We start from the raw sequence: 22,190 nt of genomic DNA on the forward strand, positions 1-22,190 counted from the left end.
ATATATATATATAGTCACATTGCCTTATGAAGACTGCTCACACTACACGCATATGGTATAACTTAGAGTGATAGTTTCACCCTACTCCAATATTTAGCACCCATAAACTACACACAATGACAGGTCATAGTAACACTTGTGCTGTTCCTGCTCTACAGTGTTCCCGAGCATTCTCGAAGTTTATGCAGAGCTACCCGGATTTTAGACGTTAGAGTCCTTTAAATGGAGTAGATAATTTTCTATTCTAGGGCAGATGCACATGCCCAACCGCCTGTTTATATATTCGCTATCAGACCTTTTTAGGACTGTGTCACCGCAGAATCCGTGCGAACAATCGCAGCTACACCGTATTTAGTTGAATAAACTGAAGGGATAGGCTCTTTTAAACTGTATGGTAGGCAGCGATGAGGTATGGGTTAAAACCCTATTGCGATGGTGTCAAGTAGTCAAACTGAAAATAACTCCGTTTTGTTCTTCGATGCCATGCGTCAGCGAACAACAAAGAACATGGCCAACTGGGTTTGCTAAAGTACAATTTCTGTAGACAGCTGATCCAATGAAATGACACCTTGCTGTCTACCCATAGAAAGGCATAGACGTGTAACCATCCACGCGTAAATCTCAAGAGAAATCAGCCGTCGTTACAATTTGACACCTCCTATTTCGCTCATTAGCCTTGGTAGTGTAGAAGCAGAAATGTGCCGACTTTCGCATTGCACTCCAAGTTGGCGCACTAGGATTGTGATTTCTTCCTGAGGGTGCATGACCTAGCGTAAAAATAAAAGACTGCTTGTTTTGCTATCGTGTTGACATAGTAGATCATCAGCCCAGACATGAACAACTGGCGAATTTAAATACTCAGAGCATGCAAGTGAAGGTTGCAGTTCGCGAAATACAATCATTTGTAGGCCGCTGAGCTCAGCTGAGCCATCATCAACCTTATGAGTAGTAGATTTGGTCAGTGGTTTTGATGAGGTTTTGCTGGAAAACCATATAAAGTACATTCAGGTAATTGGGGAAGACGAAACAGTGAACCGTGTGTGTTTAACATGAAAGACCGGATTAAAGGTGTAACATAACAATTCATATGAAAAATTGGTTACGAATACCGACATTTTGACGAGCTTGTAGAACGGCAGAGACCAAACGTTCTTGCGGTTTTAGTTGTACTGGTAAAAAGCTTCGGTCAGTGACATTTTTCATCGCCGATGGATTTACCGCTGCAGAGAATGAGATCTTGGAAAAGAACTCAACTAGCGTTTGTGACAAAACACCTCCAATCTATGTAGGGAAGAAGCTACAAGCACCCATGGACTTCTTGAGAGAGATTTCCGTAAATAGGTGGATCACGTATACGAGCGCAGGAAAACCAAAGCAAGACTACTGTTCAGCTTATATAAAGGTTATACACAACCAAAAAGCATTTTGGCGTTTCTCACTGGCAATCCCCATACGGAAGAAAACTTTTCCAAGAGTTGGGAATTGTAGATCCTCTACATCCTGAAACAGCCTGTCAGCTCTTATTGCAACAGTGAGAAGACCTACCACCTTTTCATGTAAGAAGCCATTCAGGACAGACCGCAACTTATACAAGCACCAACTTAACACCTACTGTGGCCATCCACCTCAGAGATGATAATACTCTGACTGCCAGACTCGACTTCTCAGCGGTTCGTTGAAAAAGGAGATACGATCAAGCTTTACAGAATGGCTGGCACTAATTCACAGGATTCCGCTCAACGACTGACATTAAACTCGTGTTGCATGCAGATATGATAGACGTTCATTTTGCTTGCCTAAATTCCACGCAGGCGGAAAAGAAACAGAAAATTTGACAAAATCAAAATAATTGAAAAAGCTATCAAAGTTTTTCCAAGAACATTTTGCTATTAATATTTGGATACATATATACTATATCTAATGCATCTAACATTATACGTTCGTTCTTCGCCCGATATACTTCCTATGGTAATTCATCCGAAACAGTAGTATCGACTGCGAAAACTGGGTGGAGGATGCCGAAAACTCTAGGTTCGTTTTTTCACTTAGTTGTAATTATAATCGCGTTATGCCTCAAGTAAACCAATAAGGTTTCATCTTTTGTTTCTTCCAGCTCTACCAGGTAAAGCAACTTTGATAAAGTATTTTACGTGACATAAATATATATGTTATGTAGCGTACTTGTTGCAAACTTGAAAGGTCGATAAATCCCCATGACCACTGGTAAGCCCACACGATTCAAACAAGCTGATAAGAGATTGTAAGCTGATTCCGCATGGTTCACTAGGATATTAGGTCGACCTGCTTTTTTTACAAAAACTAAAATAAAATAAACGAAATCTTACAGAATTTTTCCTGTCATCCGATCGCCCTCATTGTAGTTGGGCGTCCCTTACCGTGTTATTGTGAAGTGGATGTTGTGCGACTAATTCGGTTGTTCATCATCAAAGAATCTAGAATTTATCGATAACAGTCGAATGCCTACATTAGCTCAACAAAAACCACGGATCAAAGAGAAATAGCTGTCGAATAGTGACACTTCACATGGAATCGTTTGGCTTCAATGTTTCGGTGTTGTTCAGAAGGATAGACATCGAAAAATCGCCTTTGGACGTGATGACAGTCTTGACGTTTTAAAACTGTAGGCCACAACCGTCACCAGGAGAATTGGAACAGGCTCTCAGTTTCGTCATAAACAAGCGCACAGAAACAGAAACTGAGAGACAGCCAGTAAGATAGCTACAATGATGACGAACATGACAGCTTTACACTACTTGAGGTGATTTCTGGTAAGCCAAAATAGTTGCGCGTCACTGTGTGAACCATGTGACACAAAGTGTGGTAACGCAAAGTCACATTATTTTTAACTTGACTCGTTTAAATTTCTTCACAAGCCTGTCCCGAGAGCTGTTAGATCAACCAACCATGTGTCATGGAGGTTGGTCAGTTGAAGCCGTCACAGAGGAGCGAACTTCACTTCAAAGAAATAATGCGGTCTTATTTAGAAAACGATTGAGAAAACAGTGCGATATTTTGGGAAACCCACGTATAGTAGAACAAATCGCCGTAAGTTTTGCTGTAGAAAAAAGAGGTGTCGTGGTTAGCCGTTAAAACGGGTACCGAGTGCTACGACGGTGACTAACACCAGTTTGTACGCTGTCTTTTCATTAAATTCGATAAAATAAACAGAATGATAATAAGATATTTGGTTCGGGATCACTTAATATCCCGGACACAGCTTTGGACAGTGCGTGATCCCTGTCAGAAGCCTGGAAGATTGCCAACAATGTGTTATTATGTAAGTTAAACAGGAGATTTATGGAAGTCCCCAAGTTCGTTCAGTACCCGAAGATATGGCATCTAAGGTTTCGTAGCCTTTCTCCTAGACAATGCACTAGAATGCTCAGCTTTCTTGGTGAATGGTAAGGGGAGATGGAATAAGAGGGTGTAAAACGGAGAAGCAGTTCCCGCAATCAAATGAATTAAGAAAGGTGAGGATGCCGTTATAACAAGTACCGGCTTAATGAGTGTGCATTGTGCTGCTAAAGTATAACCAACCCCTGCGAAACTGACCTTCTTGATTGGGATGTAACCTTGGCTACCATCCTTCAGAATTAGGATTTTCTTCCCAATGGTTGCATTCTACAAGATTTTAGCAGTTTAATGAATGGTGACTTTTACGTTGATATGTAAGACATCAATCCAGTACGATTATGGATACCAACAATAGTTTTACGGTCTTCGGTATCTCAGTTTTCATGGACTGTATGATTCTAAATCCGATGGTCACAAAATCTATGTACAGTACGGTGATCAACTCATCGTTACTAGTCTGGTTTACCACCGAGCAGGTTCGTAGCTGGCTTGCTTTATTCACCACCCTGGACGTTGCCATGTCTAGGACACTTTTAGGGAACTCATTACATGCTGTTATCATGTAGAGTCGTCAAACAATTCGTAATAAAGCTCCCTATGGCGAGGATCCTTCCATGAAACCCGAATAGCGGTTGTCGGACTCCAGAATACACCCAATGTGACATTGTTTATTGTGGTGGTGCTTTATTGCAATCAATGCATTACCGCAATAGTCATGAATGCGTAGAGTTGTGTGAAACGGCACCAACATTTGTGGAGCAGAAATGCACTGCGTGAAAGGTAGATAGTTCAACATGACCTGCCCAACGGCTGTTCTGGATAACTTTTATTTAGCCAGCTCAAGTACAAGCTCCGGACTGTGCACAGAACTTGGGTTATATTTCCGTTTACACTTGCATTTGTCATCTTCGATGGACAGAAATGCCAACTTATTTTCCCTTATGTACAACCGAAAGTAAAACTAAATATCTTCGTTTGATTTACTTTATCAAGCGAATAAGGTCATATACGTTGAAGTAAATGAAGATACAGAATCGTTTCCATTACATAACAGAAGTGTATTTAACTCTTTCTACAACTGAAAACTCAAACGAATACCCTGAGTTGGTGACACGACCACACCAAGTCAGATAATGCGTTGTTCTTTTATGGGAGAGAGGATTGTCGTGCCATAGAATATGTGGATGGCCCAGTGGCTGAAGGTTGTAACGAGTGCATGGGAAGAGAATAAGACCATTCTAATCAGTCGCATCCACAATGAACCGAAAGCATTGCTCAATTGGTACTAACGATGACCTGGAGCGAATTTTTCCCAAATAAATCCAGAACATATGGTCAGTTCCCTCCGAGAAACTACTCAGCATTAGCCAGCTTGCACAAATTCCGTTCATCTTTACTGTTTTCATCTCACTCACTCATTCATTGTTTCTAATTTGTGCACAATCACGGTTCAGACATGTGGTAGAATAATTCCACCGCAATTCGAAATGTTTGCAACCCCAACGCCTAATATTGATCACATGAAGCACACAAACGTGTTGTCTGAACGCGCATCAGCTGGGACGCAAACACACACACACACAAGCAACGAATAGCCGCACGGAGAAAATACATATGTATCCATGATGCCGGGTGGACTGATGGGGTGGTGGTTTACAGTTGACATTTTCACCCACGGGGGACTAGCTGGACATGGCAATCACCGCGGTGACATTGGACAATGCATTCAGGCACACGGGTCTTCTGTGTATATCAAAAGCGAACTAAAAAGAGATTAGGAACAGAGAGGAAAACCACTGAAAAAGACAAAAAAGGACAGACACTTTGGCAAGACGGTCTACGACACGTGGGCGAGCGTAGCACGAATCATCTACGTAGCCAAGTAGCGACTTCCTGGGTTCTGGCAAAGTGAGGTGAACTTTGGTAAATCGATTCAGTCCAAAAAAAGTCGTCTGTTTATCCACGCAAAGCTGTTTGCACCATTGACTCACCATATACAGTGACTGTGACAGAAGTCCAAGGCGGATATGATTTGCTTGAAAAATCGCCGAGCCTCCTTAGGAACGAGTCGGCCTTTCCTCACTAGGTAGTCAAATAACTCTCCACCGGAAACGTGTTCCAAGATCAAGTAGCTATTGGAATGGTTGGTAAGTGAGGCGGGGAAAGTAGCTTACAGATGGCGACGATTTTCATAGACATCATACAGTCCAAGTACATGGGGGTGTTCTATCAGTTTCATGATTGCTATTTCACGCTCAACCTGCGGAGAGTTAATAGAGTTTGACCAATTCAGAAGTCACGGCTCACCTTTTGTAGCACGCTCTCACTGAGTTTCTCTCGGTTTACGATTTTCACTGCGACTTTCTTTCCCGTCACACAGTGAACGCCCATTTTCACGAGACCTGTAGGCAGAAAGTAGTGCATACGTGGAATGTGATGGCATTAGGAGAAAAGAACAGAGAACTGGTAAGTGATGTCAGTACTTTGGCCAGTTTGTTGGCGAAATCCTACCCGGGTAAAGGGATCCTCTATTCAATACAAGTGAATTTTCAGGGGAAAATTTTCCGTAGACACGTAGAAAACACTGTGAAACACTGTTGGCATACGTTTGAGACAAACTGGCTCATATGAATAAAAACTTCAACAGCTCACTGCTGAAACAAAAAATGACCATCATGATCATCCTCTCCATTGACATCAACATCATTATTGATGATGGGTGGTTCGTCATTGTACTATTATGCAAATTTGCTTGAAAGGAAGAAGGGAGACAACAAAGAATTAGGTGCTACCGTACCACAAGCATTCCGATAGGCCTACACACGGTTGAAAAGCGGAACTGCCAGCAGCGAAGCCACTGAAATCAGTTGACAGTCCATAGGGAAGCATAGAAAAGGCTACCGTAACGCTGTCCAGGCAGGGCTGTAGGGAATACATTCCGTTTAGTTCAATGAACACAGCTGAATGCGCACTGGGTCGTGTCACAGCCTAATTACCGTTCATTTGCAAAACTTGCGTTTGAGTATCCCAAAGAGGGCGATCGACCTAAACAATAGACTGTGGTACATTTTTGGAGAGACGCATTACTTACAAGGTTGTTGGAAATTTATTGACGGCGCACGACCGGTTCTGACCTTCTTAGAGCTCATGGAAGACGCAAAGTCCTCGAGTTTCTGTCAAAATTATGTGCTGCTTGAATCCAAATAGTATGAGATTCGCCGAGTATAGTCGTTCGCACATTAATTTGTTTCGGACAGCAGGCTCGACCGACCCTCTCGTTTAGAGTATTCTTCAAGTGGAACAAACAGGTTCGGCAACATTATCTGTAGGGTGACCCGTGAATTTGCCAATTCGTTGCAAGTAAGCGCGAACATTTACCACCGGTATATTTCTGTTGCTCTAATGGTATCTGCCGGTCCACTGCAAAGCCCAACGGACAGTTCAAGAACCGATAAACTCATCCTAGCTTGAAATAGTTCGACACAAAAGGGGGACTTCTCTCTCAGAATCAGTCAATCTCATTCATTCTTTCGGGACTGGAGAGGAATGTCTCTAATCAGGATGTCCTACCACCATAAGACCTTAGATCATATCTGTTCAAGACCGGTGGAAAACAGTTCCATCTTTATAAGCAACCCTCAACAGTATCAAGATAGGCCGACAAATTATCGCATTGCATCAGAACACTGATGGAAAAGTTTTACTGACCCGGAGATTTTCATGTCGTACCCCACCCTGGGTAGTTTATCTAAAGGTGTTACTGTTGGATGACCGGATAAATTTATCCACATAGTATAAACATGACATCTGGTTGGTAGTTTGGGGTAACTTTTACGAAATGATTGTTTTATTGGATGTGACTCGGCATTTGGCCTAATGCATCAACACCAACTTAAATCAACATCTAGCATGCTTCGTCACAACAGTGTTTACTTCAAGCGGATTATGAACACAGCTAAAAGTGACTTATCCAACAGGTTATCATGCTTTCGGATTGGTTTGTGTCAGATTTAAACCTGTTTGGACTCTGAAGGATAGATAGTTCATAAGTGACTAGTGTGCTATCCGTAAAAGTGAATAATATACTCTGTGTTTCAGGAACTCGCTAAGTATGGAGTTTCGACTCGCCAAAAAGGTGAGTGCGTGATACAATATGCCCAAAAGTGTACGATTCATAAAAATGAAAACGAAGGGGCCTTATATTTATTTAGCTTCAAAGTTACGAAATCTTCGCAAATATTTTCGTCCAGTGTGCACACTCTTCAAAAGAACCCTTAATTTATCTTGATTATCATAGAATAAATTAGTAGTCCTATGAATATTTCATGCAATTTCGGAACTACTCGTTCACTATGCAGATAAATTTAGTCTAACCAACCAGTCTGGGATAAACTTTCAAAGAGGTGCTGTATGCTGGTCATCTCGCAGACTTTTCAAAAAAAGAAGCCTCAAAAACTCATTGTGTCTTGCTTGCATCTATCAGCTGAAACTGAGTGCAGAATAAATGATGAGAAAAACGAGATGAGAATTTCCAATTCAGGAACATCGGATGGGTATACCCTCTGTTTCTGTCGAACCCTTCTCTCGTAAAACCACACTATAAGGCCAACTACGTTTACACAAATAGGTAATTAGTCAACCAGTCAGGAAATAACCAAAATAAATCTGATATGACGAAATACGTGAAGCAAATGAGTCGATATAGGTGGGTTTCGCGTCCTACTACTGCTTTTGGTTATTTGGAGACCAACGAAATATAAAAACCGAGATAGGAAATATCATACGCCTAGTAGTGAATTGTTGTTGGGTAAGCAGTACAGTGCTGGGATGGCAGATACATGTGATATATGTGATATGTGAGCAGTGGCTGTTGGTCAGCCGCCACCTGGAACAATCAATAATCGCGCCAGAGCTATCATTGTCTTAGCCGATTGGCGTAGTTGACCAGATATGGCCTGAGAATGTACAGATTTGAGTGTAATCCTGCGGCAGCTTACAAGCATGCTTGTATCATATGTAATTTGCACCCTAAAGGTCCTGATTTACAGAGCACGATATTCTCCACTCTCCCCGGAAGGAAGCGCCTCCACTAATGAGACGTTTCTGGGGACAAAGGATATTGTGAGTTCAAAAACAAATCACAAAATTTCTGAGAGCAAAATCTGTTTCCGGAAAACGGCTTGTGTACTCCCAAAGAGGCGAAATTATAGTGAAACTGCCCTGTGTGAGGGGGGTTGCCGTAAAGAGAGCTTATATACATCCACCGCAGTCGCGCAACCTTCTTTGGGCACACATAGTTTGGTGCCATTGTCTCGCATATCAATTGACAGGTTTGTGTAATGTACATTTTCAAATACGCAAACTACTTATCTATGCTAAAAACTAAAATTGGGACCGATGGCCATAATAAGTCATCACTCGAGGAGTTAGTGACTAGTTAACGCGTTATTTGGTTGCCGTGACTGTATGATGAGTGGCTCTATATCCTGTCTAAAAATAAGCTATTCTCAGAACCGATCAAATGCCCGTAGCCAAACGATCATGAGTTCAGACTACCACCCTGGAAGTCGGTGGTTCGAAAAAATCCCTTGGTTTTCGTGAGATGCGCACCACTGATGATTCTCAATAATGATGAAACAACTGTGCAGTTTGGAGTTCCGGCATAGACTGACTTCACTTACAAGGCGGAATCTTACTTGAAACACCAGTTTGTCTTGAACCTCTGGATGAAGTTTGCAACCACTTGTGAAGTCCCAGAAAACACTTAAAGCGAACACAATATGTTCAGACGTTCCGGAATCCGGACCATGAACACCTGCACGTATCTACTTTAGTTGGCTTTGATTCTCAAATGTCTGAAATCCAATAGGTTCAACATGGCACATTTAGTTTCCGTCTGGAACGGAATGTGTGTAAGCGGTGCGGTTGTGGTATGAGACCAAATGCCATCAGGAAAACACGAGTGTAGTGGCTGTGACTTCATCTTGCGTTAGAAAAGTTTCACATAAGGTACAGCTCTAAGATTACTCGCGTAAATGTCGCCTTAACGATGTTGTTTCCGCGACAGCCGATTGGTTTCAGCTACTCCGCGATGATGATCCATATTACATGTAATGTAGAGATGGTTCGAACAAGTGGCAAAAATTTTCTTCCACATTATAGGCTAGCCTTCAGCTCTCCAATCCTGAATCGCGACTGTTATACCGTAAGCTAAAACAAGGGAAAAGTTTCAAAACTCGGACCCGACCGCGTTGTGCAGGTCAGTAATTGTCTATCTGCTGCTCTGGTACCAACTACTGACAGCAGAACGTTAATTAATATTTTCACATAGGATGCTGCTATTCTGGACTAGAGTGTGCATCCTAATAAGGTCGATTCTCTCCTAGACAACTGATTGCCAATCATAGCTGTTATTTCTTTTGGAGAAGCCTGTTTTGTCAAAGCTAGTTGATTGTAAATCATTGCCCACGACGCTAACAGACGAAACTTTTACGTAGCTGGAAATTCAGGACACCATATTTATGCGAATAATGAGGCGAAGTTTAAGTCAACAATCCCACGCACATCTATTTATATTCCCATATATTTTATCACCAAATCTAACTAACAGTTCAAAATCCAAACGCCAATGTTCGAAGCTTTGTTTATGTAGCCCTTGCGCCAGGTGTAACTTTGGGTTGTTACACAAGGTGAGGCACATGTTCAGCGTCATACTGTATCGGTTAAAAAACCGTACTTGCCTACCACAATGCTTGTTACACACAGTGGGCTGGGAAACGGTCGGGGTGAATTTTTCAAACAGGCCGTTTTTTAAATTATCAGACCGATTAGCGACAAAAAAATACCGCAGCCGTCCGTGACTGACAAGGCTGGCTGTCCACAATGTATAGTTTGAACAGAAAATATTTGGAGGTCCGTATTACACTTAATGCTCAAAAAGGGACTAAACAGCAGTTTGGCTTATTTTCCTGTGATGGACCAGGCAAGCTGTGATAGCCAATCAAACCAGCTTTATGCAAGGCGGTCGGATATAATAGCTGGAGCAGGGAATGAATAGCTAAAAAGGATGCGGCATACTAATTAACTGAAATGAGGTCAGAGATTTTTCGGTTGGATATGAGTAGTAATAGGTAAAAATTCAAGTTCCAGATATATGGTTGCTAGTGACATACTAACCAGTATCTAAATATCCTAATATGACCTTTGCCGATTTTAGGAGAAACGACAGACTTTCATGTTATTTATCGATGCTATCGTACCCGGAAAGCTATAAACGCGCACTGAAACCTCCGGTATAGACAACTTGCAACTGTGAAATTATTTTAACCTAATGTTGACCCAAGAATTAGAACAAACTATGAGGTTTTTGACAAGAACACTTGAGCATAAATATAGCGACAGCATTCTGCGCCAGTTAAATAATATGTGCACAATGACAGTGAGCATTTTGAACATTTTCTGATATTTTATACAGACGGTTGATAGACTGCCACTCTCTACAGCAAGACAACTCATAAGTGTTTTATTATGACCAGCATCTTGTCTTTCTTAGTACACCACAATCATGCGGTATCGCTAAGGCCGGAGATAGTTGCTGATTATGGCATGATCAATGTGTGCTGCGTTAAATTCATGCTCGTTCTACCCACTCGACATGTGAAAAAAGTTTGTGCGGTCGAACCGAAAGGTTGCTTAAACGCTAATCAGCATGAGAGTGGTATTGTATATACCCAACGCTTCTCCTCCCAGTAGCTATTTGAACAGATCCAGATCCATGCGAAACTAGAGTGCGCTAGCTCTCGTGCTGAAAAACACCAATAACGATGCTATTTTTTCAGCTCATCTGTCATTGTCATGAATATATGAAGGTCGCTATTTATTTCTAGACCGTATAAAGTGGAAGAAGAGGTGTCTCTGTTACATCAGCAAGAAAGTAGTATTGTTTTTCACCTATGCTGGTTGGAAAAATTGTTTGTTTCCCATTTTTGCATGAGGAACATTTAGGAAATATTGACCGACCACTTAACAGCGATGCCATATTAGTTACCAATCAGACCCATATCTTCGTCAGGTCAAAATACTGGCCCACAGATGATACAGGTGAATTAAAGAATCCCAAATCTATTTTTTCGTTATGCTGCAATTCACCCATAATGATTATTGAGTGGAATTGATTAACAAAACAGCGATCAAAGGAGAAGCGGTTGGTTTCCATGGTTGAGACCGTCAACCCACATACATATTTTTGAAATAGGAAACGGATCTCAATCTCTGCGGACCTAGCCTCTAGCTGCTATTCGTAGGCAGCTGCAGTAGTGAAGTCGATTCATCTTATCGTGAGAAGCAGGCGCCGTAAGGCAAAGTTACCGATCGTTGTACGGAGAAGCTTTTGTGTGGTTACCGCGGTTCCGTGGGTTATAAATGCTGTAATTTTAGCTGCTAGAAAGCCGAGCGTCAAGGATAGAGTAGAGAACTATGCTTCCAAACGCGTCCCAAAGTCGTGGATACAGTAATCAACTAGTACAGTCAGTTGTGAATAGGTGGTCAGTAAGCACTAGAAGAAGAGCAGCAGCGGTATTGATAGGGCACATCTGTGGTAGTCTGTCTGCCTGTTCTCCATAAGAAGCATTTAACACCTGACGGCTCAATGACGAACCGAACAGTGTGACTCGTCACTGAATAAAGGTGCCAAACTAGCGAAATAACTAAAGACCGTTTCCTCCCCTTATAGTCGTAGCAGGATAAAAAATCGTAACTTTAGCGATAGGATATTGTGCTACACTATCAGAATTTTTCATTGCTATGTGACGTAAATGGCAGACAAAATGTCCTGTATCTGGCAATATAAATCTGCATACAGTCAACAAACGTGATCATGAGGTGCATAGGGTACCCTGGATGGTCTGCAGAAGACGCTGGTCCCCAGTGAACCACGAAGTCCGTGCCCCACTCCATTGTCTTATGGACTAGACTCTCGACCAAATCCAATGCCTGTGGCACTTCACTGTAAGCCGCTACTTTAGCCCGGATAGTCCGTTGGTACGTCGTCCCAAGAATACGCTTAAATGTCTCTGGTTCTACCCTAGATGGCTCAGCTCATACTAACAATCTATTTTCAACGCAAATGAAAGCACCATTAAATTTTGATTGCATTTTTCACTGTTTTTCCAACAGAGCTTCGAAACTTCAAGGTGATTCTCGGCGCAATCCATATCTGATTATTGCAGCCAGCATTCCGCACTCAGTAGTTTATCGATTTACCCTAGCCTGTTTGTTGGTTTGCCAGCCTGGACTGGAAATCGGATTGAAAATGTTTCCTACATTCTTAAAAACATCCTAGGTCAGCAGCTGAGTGGATTTTCTTTTACGTTTATTCCTATTAACCCTGGCAACCTTGTTACTATGATGATCTTGAAATACTGGGTTGTTACGGAGTTTAAAAACCGCAAGTCTGCCTGTTTTGCATCTAAAAGACGGCACCGCTTATAGGATGTAAACATCTGACGACGTTTTCCTTTAGAAAACGTCACCGTTTCGGGGTAAAGTCAAATATACCAGTTGTGACTGGTGCGGTATAGCTGAATTAGCAACTGGCAAGCATTTATATTTTGTCAGCCTGATAGACTGTGTGAAGTAACTCACCAGAGCAACCATCAACACAAGCCAGTAGTCATTCATACCCAAGTTCCTACCGAATGCAAATCTTAGATGAGCGGAGTGTCAAGCAATTCAACTTTAGGGTGCAAACTTTGGTGTAAGCTAATCCGAACAGTCATTGGTGGCATGTACTGGCTTATCGAATTGATGTGTTTCGTGCATCCTCAACATAAACTAAGATGAAGGCCAAGGAATTAAAGGACAGAAGGAGAAATGTTTGGGTTCCGCCTGTGCTGTCAAACTTCTAGGACTGGGCACAAGTGATCCCCCTGTAAATGGATTAAGTCATTGCAGAATAACTCCACTAACTGAAGTCAACGATGTCGAGGCTGTCAGCATATAACCATAATGTCCGAGGGGCTGTTGAAAAATGTGTGGCATATATAACTCTTAATTTTGCCACTCATTGCTTTGTATTAGGTTTAAGTATGAATCTATAAACGAAACCGTCTGGAGACAAAATACGAAAGTGAGGATAAGCTTGGGCAAAACAATGTGCTGTGGACCTATAATTATTAAAGCATGCTCATCATAGAACGTGCATGTACTATGCCTAGGTTTCGTGACGCATGAACCGGTTGTGATTTTTCGTTTACATTGAACGCAGGATGCTCATACATGAAAAAAATAGCATTTTCTAAAAGACGTGCGGTAGCTCAGATACCGATATCCCGACAACATTCGCAGGATCTTTTCAGAACTAACAAACACCTGCTTCTACTAATGATCTTATAAGATAACTCAATATATCGGGCCAGATAAGTGAGTCCTTACTGTTACCATACAATTTGAATTCGGGACATTTACTGGGAACCCATTTTACCAGATGTCAATCAGATTATCAGTTCTGTATTTATGGTACTTTTCTGGTTTTTGATGCTTCGGATGGCACTACCAAACTAGTGAACCAACTCCCCGTCATCCATTGCAGCACTCTGTATTCAACAGAGATGCTTCGCTATCGCACAAACATGAAACTTAGTGCCAGTCTACCACAACCTTTCTAATGCGTCTAAATCTTCAAACACTTACTCGGGTAATATGGATAAAACACTGGCAGCAAACGACCACTGGTATCGATTAACAGCCATATCTTGCAGTCTTTACAGGCAGACCTGGTGGAGATAACGCATACTTAATTCTGAAAGGCGAGTCGTACAAACAGCATCTAAACTTTTCGCAATATCTATCATACCCTCTGCCAGATCAAACGTTGGTCACTTCTATGCTTTCGCTACTCTGTATTGTGCACGAAAAACAGCACTCCCTTCGGCAGTCTTTGGTCGTATACATTATAGGATTTAAACAAAGCATCTTCTGGTGCTGGACACATTTTTTAATGGAAGTATCCACTTTATTACCGAACACTCATTTTTATTACAAATTCGCCGAAACGGTCTATGCCAGCTATGGTTCTGAGACAACAGTGATCAAAGACTCGGATAAATATCAGTTCTGCTGCCCGAAGGGGATATGTATCAGCCAAACAACATTGCCAGTAATGCAAACTTACGCACGCGTCTTCTGAGGTCCAGTGATATAGCGCTTTGGTGTCCTAAATTAGCGGAAGAGATCAGTCTTGGAAATTCAGACACTGACTTCGGAATTAACACAATTTCCAAGATAACCAAAACGCTGAACAAATTCAAGCAGCTCTCGCTGAATTGTAATTGGTGTGGTCAGTAACTCCATATTCCAAAGCATCTCCTTAAACTTTGCAGATTCAAAGCACATATTCCACAAAACACCCACAGAAACATGCGCCTTGTTCTCTTCAAAGACTAAAACTTTGTCGCCTGCGCATCCTAGATCGACGGGTTTTTGTCAGCAGCTATTTAACTGATAGGGTTTTGACGATCTTTCCGCGTTAGATTTATTATCTTATCTACCACAAATTCGAATGCAGATGGAGAGAGTGAACACCCCTGACAGGTATCGCCTTGTGTAAGGAAGCATTTGAAGAATCTTTAGTATGTTCTCACGCTCCTAGAAGTCTCAGAATACGAAATTTTGGCCTCCTAATCGATAGATTTTAGTAACAGCACAAATCCAAACACTAAAATCGCAACCATAAATGGTCACCGTTTGTATTTTAATCATCACAAACATAGCCTAAGGGCAGTTATCGGTGAGCAAAATAAAGCAGTCTCTATAGCTTTTTGGGTTATCCTAGGTCGCATGTCACTTCTCCGGGGCTGATATTCGTCAAGTTGAATTCCAGAAATTAATCGGAAAAACGGCTTTTCGACTGTTATAATGGAAAACTGTTGACCGTAATGGCCTTCAGCATAGTTTGATATGAAACAATTTCATAAGTAATACTCACTGATACGGAAAGTAACAAGGATGCACTTCCGTTTTCCACTTTAAAAGGAGGATTACATGGGCTAGTACAAAAACAAAATGAAATAGGGCTGTTCTGCCTCAAAGCTCCGCTTTGTTTCTTGTCCTTTGAGACTGCTGCCACATTTCGCACTCAACTTACTTAATGAAAAGACCACGCTCACAGAAAACACTAGAAGTAGTAAGCTCCTCGTTCTATCCCTACGGCGTCCAAATATTTAATGTGTGCTTTAAAATAGGATTAGCAAAATATCATTTAGGTTATCGCATTTTCGGAGGAATTTAAAGCCACTAACACAGTCCTCTACAGTAGAGCAGTGATATAGTTTTATCACGCCCATAAAACTCTCAGACCATATCATACGATTATTATGCCTATGTATTCTCATCCTCATTTGTCGAAGGCGTGTCCACTGATCAACACGCGTGAAGTTTTATTCGTTAGCAGAAAAGTAAAGATGAATAGAATATGCGGTCGATTAATTCTACTTTGCTTTGTGTACATATTTTTTGCCTGTTTCAAACATTAGTCTTTAGAATGAACGTCATCTCATTACCTCGTAATGTAACAACGAAACGGATAACAAAGTCGAAGACATACTGCAGGCCGGAAGTGTAGCGCTTGGTATGCATGATTACCTTTGCGATTCGGTTGCAAATTATCATCACCATGCTACGAAACATCATCAGTGCGTTATTAGTATATGTGCCTTTAAAACCAATTGCGTATTGTAATGAACGTTCCAGTTACCCTCAATACAAAGCGAGTAAATTATGCACTCCACAATCGGAAAAGTTGTCAATACACTTCACTAAGAACGTTCAAAATAGTCCAACACTAACAGGCAAAATGCAGCTAAATAAACAATACATTAAAATAAGCTCTAAGAGGTAAATTGATACATTTGCATGTCAGAACCTTCAGACACAAAGTGAAGGTCCATAGCAAGTAAGTGGAAAAGCATTCTTAAAATTTCGTGATCCGATACAATTATACTTGAATAGAAAATGAGAATGTTTTGTCGGCTAAAATTCATTTATGGAAACATGTTTTGAAAAAACCAACGCTCAGCGGCCTTGACAATGTGTTAAAAGGTAAATATAGATGTGGTAGCAAGCTACAAAAAACAGTGCAACATCAAAAGGGCCTTCAATAGTTTGAAAGATTCATAAAAGCTCCTTCTCAAAAGATTTGAATTTACACATCAGATAATCTTTCCAGAGCGTATTACGATTGATAACAACTAAACATATATTTAATTTCATCTGCTTAGACCATACTTGCCTGACTAACACCAGATCTCTTAAAACTGACTCGCAGCCCATCTGAAAAAGCAGGCTGCGTGAGAACCCTGTTCCATTTAAGGCACAATTTTAACTACCTAGCTGCCAGAATTGTCAACCATTGTAATGGTTTATTTGATGGTTGACGTCCTTTCCGATTCTATAAATCCTAATGTAGACGATTCGTCACTAATTGAGAAGGGGATATCAGTGCATAGTGAAGTAGTAATGAGCCGTCTTCAAGTTATATCTGAATATCAATCTCCACAGTCTTTTGACACCGCCACACTGGCAATAACACACTTACAAGCACCTCGAAGTCTCACTAAAGTCTTGCTGCGAAGTAGTTCATGTCTATTTTCCAAAGAAACTAAACTATTTTTGCAAAATATCTGTACCACCTCCATGCTGTGTTGGTCTTTTAGTTGGCCAGGTACATATGTGCACAAATATTCTTTGGTGAGCCTCCTCAGGTGAACAAAAAGTAAGACCATTTTGGTCCGGCCCCGTGAGGTTCTCTTTATAACTGGCAACTTTGGGTAGGCTATCTTTGAAGTGGTAATAAAGACCACCCAAAACGGTTTCCAGGAACAACTTACAGCTCAACATAGTCAAGGACCAACAGATCGTAAACTGGGTCTCGATATACTCGATCATCCTTGATGTGACCAAATGCAGACCATATAATTGAAGCAATAAACGTTTTATCACCATCTATGTACTGGGAGAATTTATGTACGTGCAAATTTTACCGGCCAGTATAAAGGTAAGCACTCCTCCGTAAGAAAAGATCACCAATAAGTAAGACCCCTCTGGAGCTTTCTGTGTTGAGAATGACCCCGTGTTGACCAAAACTCCTGGCTCAAAATGGCAATCATTGTGCTTCAAACCGGTGACAGTTGTTGACGTGAGGCCCTCAATATCACAGAAGTTATGGTCAAGAACCATGGTTAAGGACCAATAATCATATATTTTCGCTATCTTTAGGCTTAATCTGTACCGCTCAGTACCTGTTTTTGTTTAAAGTCAGCATAAAAGCCAATAGCTCGTTGCGTAAAACCATTACTGGGCATTTTAAAGGCTTAAGCAAACTGATACTGTTTAATTTTTAGACACAGTCAAGATGACGAACTTGATCTCTACCCATGACCAATCGGAGATGAGCTTCGTTCTTGCTAATGATGTGCTTTCACCGGATACGATAAGCTGTTGGTGTTAGGAGTTACTGATTCAGCAAGTGTCATTTGAGTTGACCCGGCTTTGACGTTATACTGAGCTCAGCGTACTGAGGAACTACACGTAAGGGAGTCCAAAGGGAGGGTTATACCTCAAAACATTCTCGCACACCATCAAAAGCTCAAAACTGCACGGGCGCTTCAGTTAGTTTATTACAAACAACCATACATGTGGGGGCGAGATAGCTCAAGTGGTTAGAGCGCGAATTTACTGACCCGGAGGTCCGTGGTTCGAACCCCACCTCTGCCTCTCGACTTCCCCTGTCTAGGCTTGGGCAACCTGACAGTATCCCAGCCCTCTTGCTTCCTTCCGGTGGCATGGCAGCTAGGCACCGGAAGGGCGCTACAGCTGAACGATTATTATTATTATTATACATGTATATGTAGATACATATGCCACGCTGCCTCAAGCACATCAAGGTTCTTACACCACAATAGGTATGGTCCATGGATGAAACAAATAAAAAATTTCACTGTTTTTCCTGGTATGTATTCTCCTCTAGCATCAGCGTCCTAGGGACCCCAGCTTTTAAGCCATATTGCACCATCGTCAATAAAAATCTGTGGACACAATTTCGCATTCCGTAATGGGACTTGAGTCTGGTTTGCTGTCGTTAATTCCACCTTGAATTAAACAGGGATACTTCTTTTCGGTGAGCCGTCACGCCGAATTGTCACAGCTTTTGGTGTTGCAAAAATTCTTCACCCAAAATTCTTGACTCATATTCATCGTCATCAGCCTCGATTAGCTATAGTTTCGGGACAATGGTAAATATGAATATGGAGTTTCAGGTTTTGGTTCTTAAAAGGGCCACGTTCAAGAGCCGCGGACTGATAACCCATACTATCAGTAACGGCAGTTCAAGTGCCGAAAAAACTGTCCGATATACATGATCATGAGCGTTAGCGATTCATCGCTGGTCACAACAGACATCTGAAGCTATAATATGTGACTTGGGTGTGATAAGGAGCTTACAATAACCTTCTTCAGTAAGCCACACCCCAAACTAAGTGCAGTATACGAACGCGTATAAAAAATCAATTATACAAACAAGAGGCACGCAAGTGAATGGAAAATACCAAAAGCAACATAGTCACGGTCTTTGTCGCGACCCAGACATTTGCTCTCAGAAGACCCTGAGTTCATGTGCTGCGAAAATGGAATCGCTAAATCAGCCATGCGGCAATATCCTAAAAACTGTAATGAATCCGTTTCCGCGAGAATCGTAATCCGTACTGTAATTGTCCACAAAAGATAATCAAAACTACTAGTCAAAAATACCGAAAACCAAAGATAATATGTTGGCGTGTGGTTCTATTGGGAATCTAGGTCACTCAGAGCCGTAATCTTCTAATGCCTTACGCCACCACGAAATAATTTGCATAGAGAGCCCACATCACGTGTACTTGATATGTTTTGGATCAGGGTCTGGAACTTTTTCCGCATTCTTAGCTGTGGTCACGAACGGGATTCACGGTCATCATACTACAGTTTTCATCTTCACCTACTTTAAACAGGGCTAAAAATGTATGAAATAGAAGCAACTGCAAATAAACGTGATGCGTGATGGAAAACCCTTACGAAAGACAGGGAAAAATATCCCCTTCCTAAACCATGTAGGACAATGAGTACAACCCAGGAGTTGACATATTTCACTGTCAAAATGAGTGATTCGTATTGCACTACTGACGAATTACCTCAAACAGTCTTTACTATCCAAACGCAAAATCAATATTTGTTTCCAGGATAAAAGATGTATATCACCTACACTCACCAGTCTGACCCTTCCCCAGCGTTTTTTCAAGTCTATAAGGTCCTACGTATTGTTCTTCTCTCATATAGCTTCGATGGGACATATTATGGATGGGAACTCATAACTCCGCAAACCACAAGATCATTATGTGCAACCAGCAGTGGTGCAGTAAAACAAATCTCCCCTGTAATTTAAGTGGTTTATAATCTATTGATTATTAGCACTGTTGGCATCTAACTGTGATAACCCGATTTAGTTGCTGGGCTCATATATCATTTTATGACGAGGCACTTCGATTTAACGAATGGACTAACTGCCAAGTCGTCTGTACATGGTCCAAATGCGCGGCATTTTTATCTCAATTTTCGGTTTGTAGCATAGTGCCATATTAGTATGTTTGGCTATATATGAAGATTGATTCTCCGAAATCAGGTATCACTAGGCTCAACTAAAAGAGTTCCTAAACTATTTGTGACGTGAACGGCCTTTTTAGGTTAATGTAGGAAATTTCGGAGTTTGTCGTCACGGGTTCAAGCATTCACGGATTGGTACACAGCATCCAGGCTATCGCCCAAGTTTCCCCTGGTCGCTTTTGTTCTTTTTTTCAGCAGCTGTCGTTCACCTGAAAGGCACAAGAGAAAAGGGGTGTAGCACTGCATTTTATGTCCTCAGGGCGGGGCAGTATGCTTGCCAGTCCGAGGATTCGCATAAATAATTGTCTAGTAGTGCTTTGAACTGGTTGCTAGAAGGGGCGTGGAGAACCGTCGGGGGAAAGTTATTCCACGTGACTACTGCCCGAAATGAGAAAAGTTTTGCCCAATGTGTGCGCTCTGAGCTTGAAAATCTTCTTACCATGTCCCCGCCGTGTGTTTGCTGGGTCAACGGTGAAAAACCTGTTGGCCAAGCTTTTTTCAAACAGGGCATAAGTAAGAATCAGGTCCCCTTGAAGGCGACGGTACTCCAGGGGAAAGAGATCAAGCATTGCGAGACGCGTTTCGTAGTCCATGGATTTGAGGCCAGCGATAAATCCCGTAGCGGCTCGCATGACACGATCTATGAGGCTGATGTCTTTCGTGCGTCCTGAGTAGACGACTCGTTTGGCGTTTTCTAGGAGCTGTCTGACATAGGCCCCATAGAGTATTTAGAAGTCCATGCGGGTAATGAGGGAGAAGGTGCATCGGATCACCCGTAAAATGGCGAAGTCCTTTTGGGCCGATTTCTTATGGTGCAGCGAGAAGGACAAGTTTGAGGAGACCCAGATACCCAAATCCTCTTGGCGTCCATCGTCAAGATGTTTTCTGGTCCTTTCTCACCATGCATGACAGAGGCATTCGCTGAGTCTTCTCCAAATGACATTTGGACAAGTTTTTCAGAGGAGGTGCCAGTCTAACGACCACTGCTTTGCAGCGTCTACATCCGTTTGGATGGCACTGGCATTGGAACTCCAGGATTTCGAGTCGTCCGCAAAAAGTGGAAATGGAGTTGCGAGAACGTCTGGAAGGTCGTTGACATAGATTTTCTTGCAATTCCGTATCTAGTTTTTACGGACGGCTTGAAATTTTTTCGCAGTACTTCGATGAGTGGACAAATCTATAGAATCACGAGAAACCGGCTCTAGATTGAAAGCCATGCAAAGCATTTTCGTCGAGAAATTTTTAGTGGGCTGCAGAATTGCTATAATGGACCACACATTGGTGGTCAGGTTTCTTTGTGTCTCCTGTGAAACCGTATTCGTTGATTGTAGCCTTTGGAATTGGCTTCTCCCACTCGGATGGTGCTTTGGCCTTGAATAGATTGTGGTTCATATATAGGATCATTTGGTTCTCCCCGTTAGTTGCTTTATACCTCTCCACGCTGATCTCTCCTTCGCCCCCCACTTCATCATTTCGTCTTTGGAGCCAGTTACCTTTGAAGAGCAGTCCGTCGGGTGCAAGCGCAGCGCATATGAAGCGGCAGAAAACTATTTATTTTCACACGCTTTGCTCAGCCTTACGGGATTGACAAACTGGAGCAAAATAGATAACCTTTAGTGTAAGAATTATGGACGACGAGTGTTTCCTTTTAGACAAGGTCCTTTCATGCTTTTCACTGTGGTGAATGACAATCACCCGGAGCCCTGAATACTCCCCTGACTCCACAAGATGAGCCCAATAGATTCCGCTCCGAATGCTGTTTTTGGAGAGGAAGACCGATCCGCCGCATCCTCGGAGGAGGCTCAACATTTGAGATGGCATGTTCTGCATGTTCTTGGCAAAATTTTGAAAAGGATGATTTTCACATGGGGGAGTCTCTTTAGAAGACAGCTTACCAACATTGTGCGCCTGTTTCCAACCCCATGTGTCAGCCAATCCGCATATTTTTCCCCTTGACCAGATGAACTGAAACCTTCTTGTTTTACTGAACTATTTTTATAACTCTTCCAGACTTTGGTCGGATATTGTTATTTTTGCGGTTGCTCGCCGTCGATATCTGTTTGGTTGTGACGATATTGATTTTGAGGCGAAGGGATCTGCGTTTATCCTCAGGCTGGTGATTGTACCGC

General features: G+C 41.9%; 1 protein-coding gene across 1 annotated transcript in view; it reads right to left on the reverse strand.

Annotated features, from left to right (window-relative positions):
- The window catches only part of T265_01414 (hypothetical protein), a gene marked incomplete at both ends in the record, with an annotated part of 26,160 nt that extends 5,467 nt beyond the window's left edge, over nt 1-20,693 (reverse strand). The window contains 4 exons of the mRNA XM_009165440.1: nt 5,367-5,507; nt 5,550-5,635; nt 5,683-5,777; nt 20,501-20,693. Coding sequence (XP_009163704.1) covers nt 5,367-5,507; nt 5,550-5,635; nt 5,683-5,777; nt 20,501-20,693 — 515 coding nt within the window. The remainder of the gene's footprint in view (nt 1-5,366; nt 5,508-5,549; nt 5,636-5,682; nt 5,778-20,500) is intronic.
- Between the last annotated feature and the right edge of the window lie 1,497 nt (nt 20,694-22,190).

The sequence above is a fragment of the Opisthorchis viverrini genome (genome assembly GCF_000715545.1).
Source record: "Opisthorchis viverrini unplaced genomic scaffold opera_v5_15, whole genome shotgun sequence".
In the NCBI taxonomy this organism is placed as follows: domain Eukaryota; kingdom Metazoa; phylum Platyhelminthes; class Trematoda; order Opisthorchiida; family Opisthorchiidae; genus Opisthorchis; species Opisthorchis viverrini.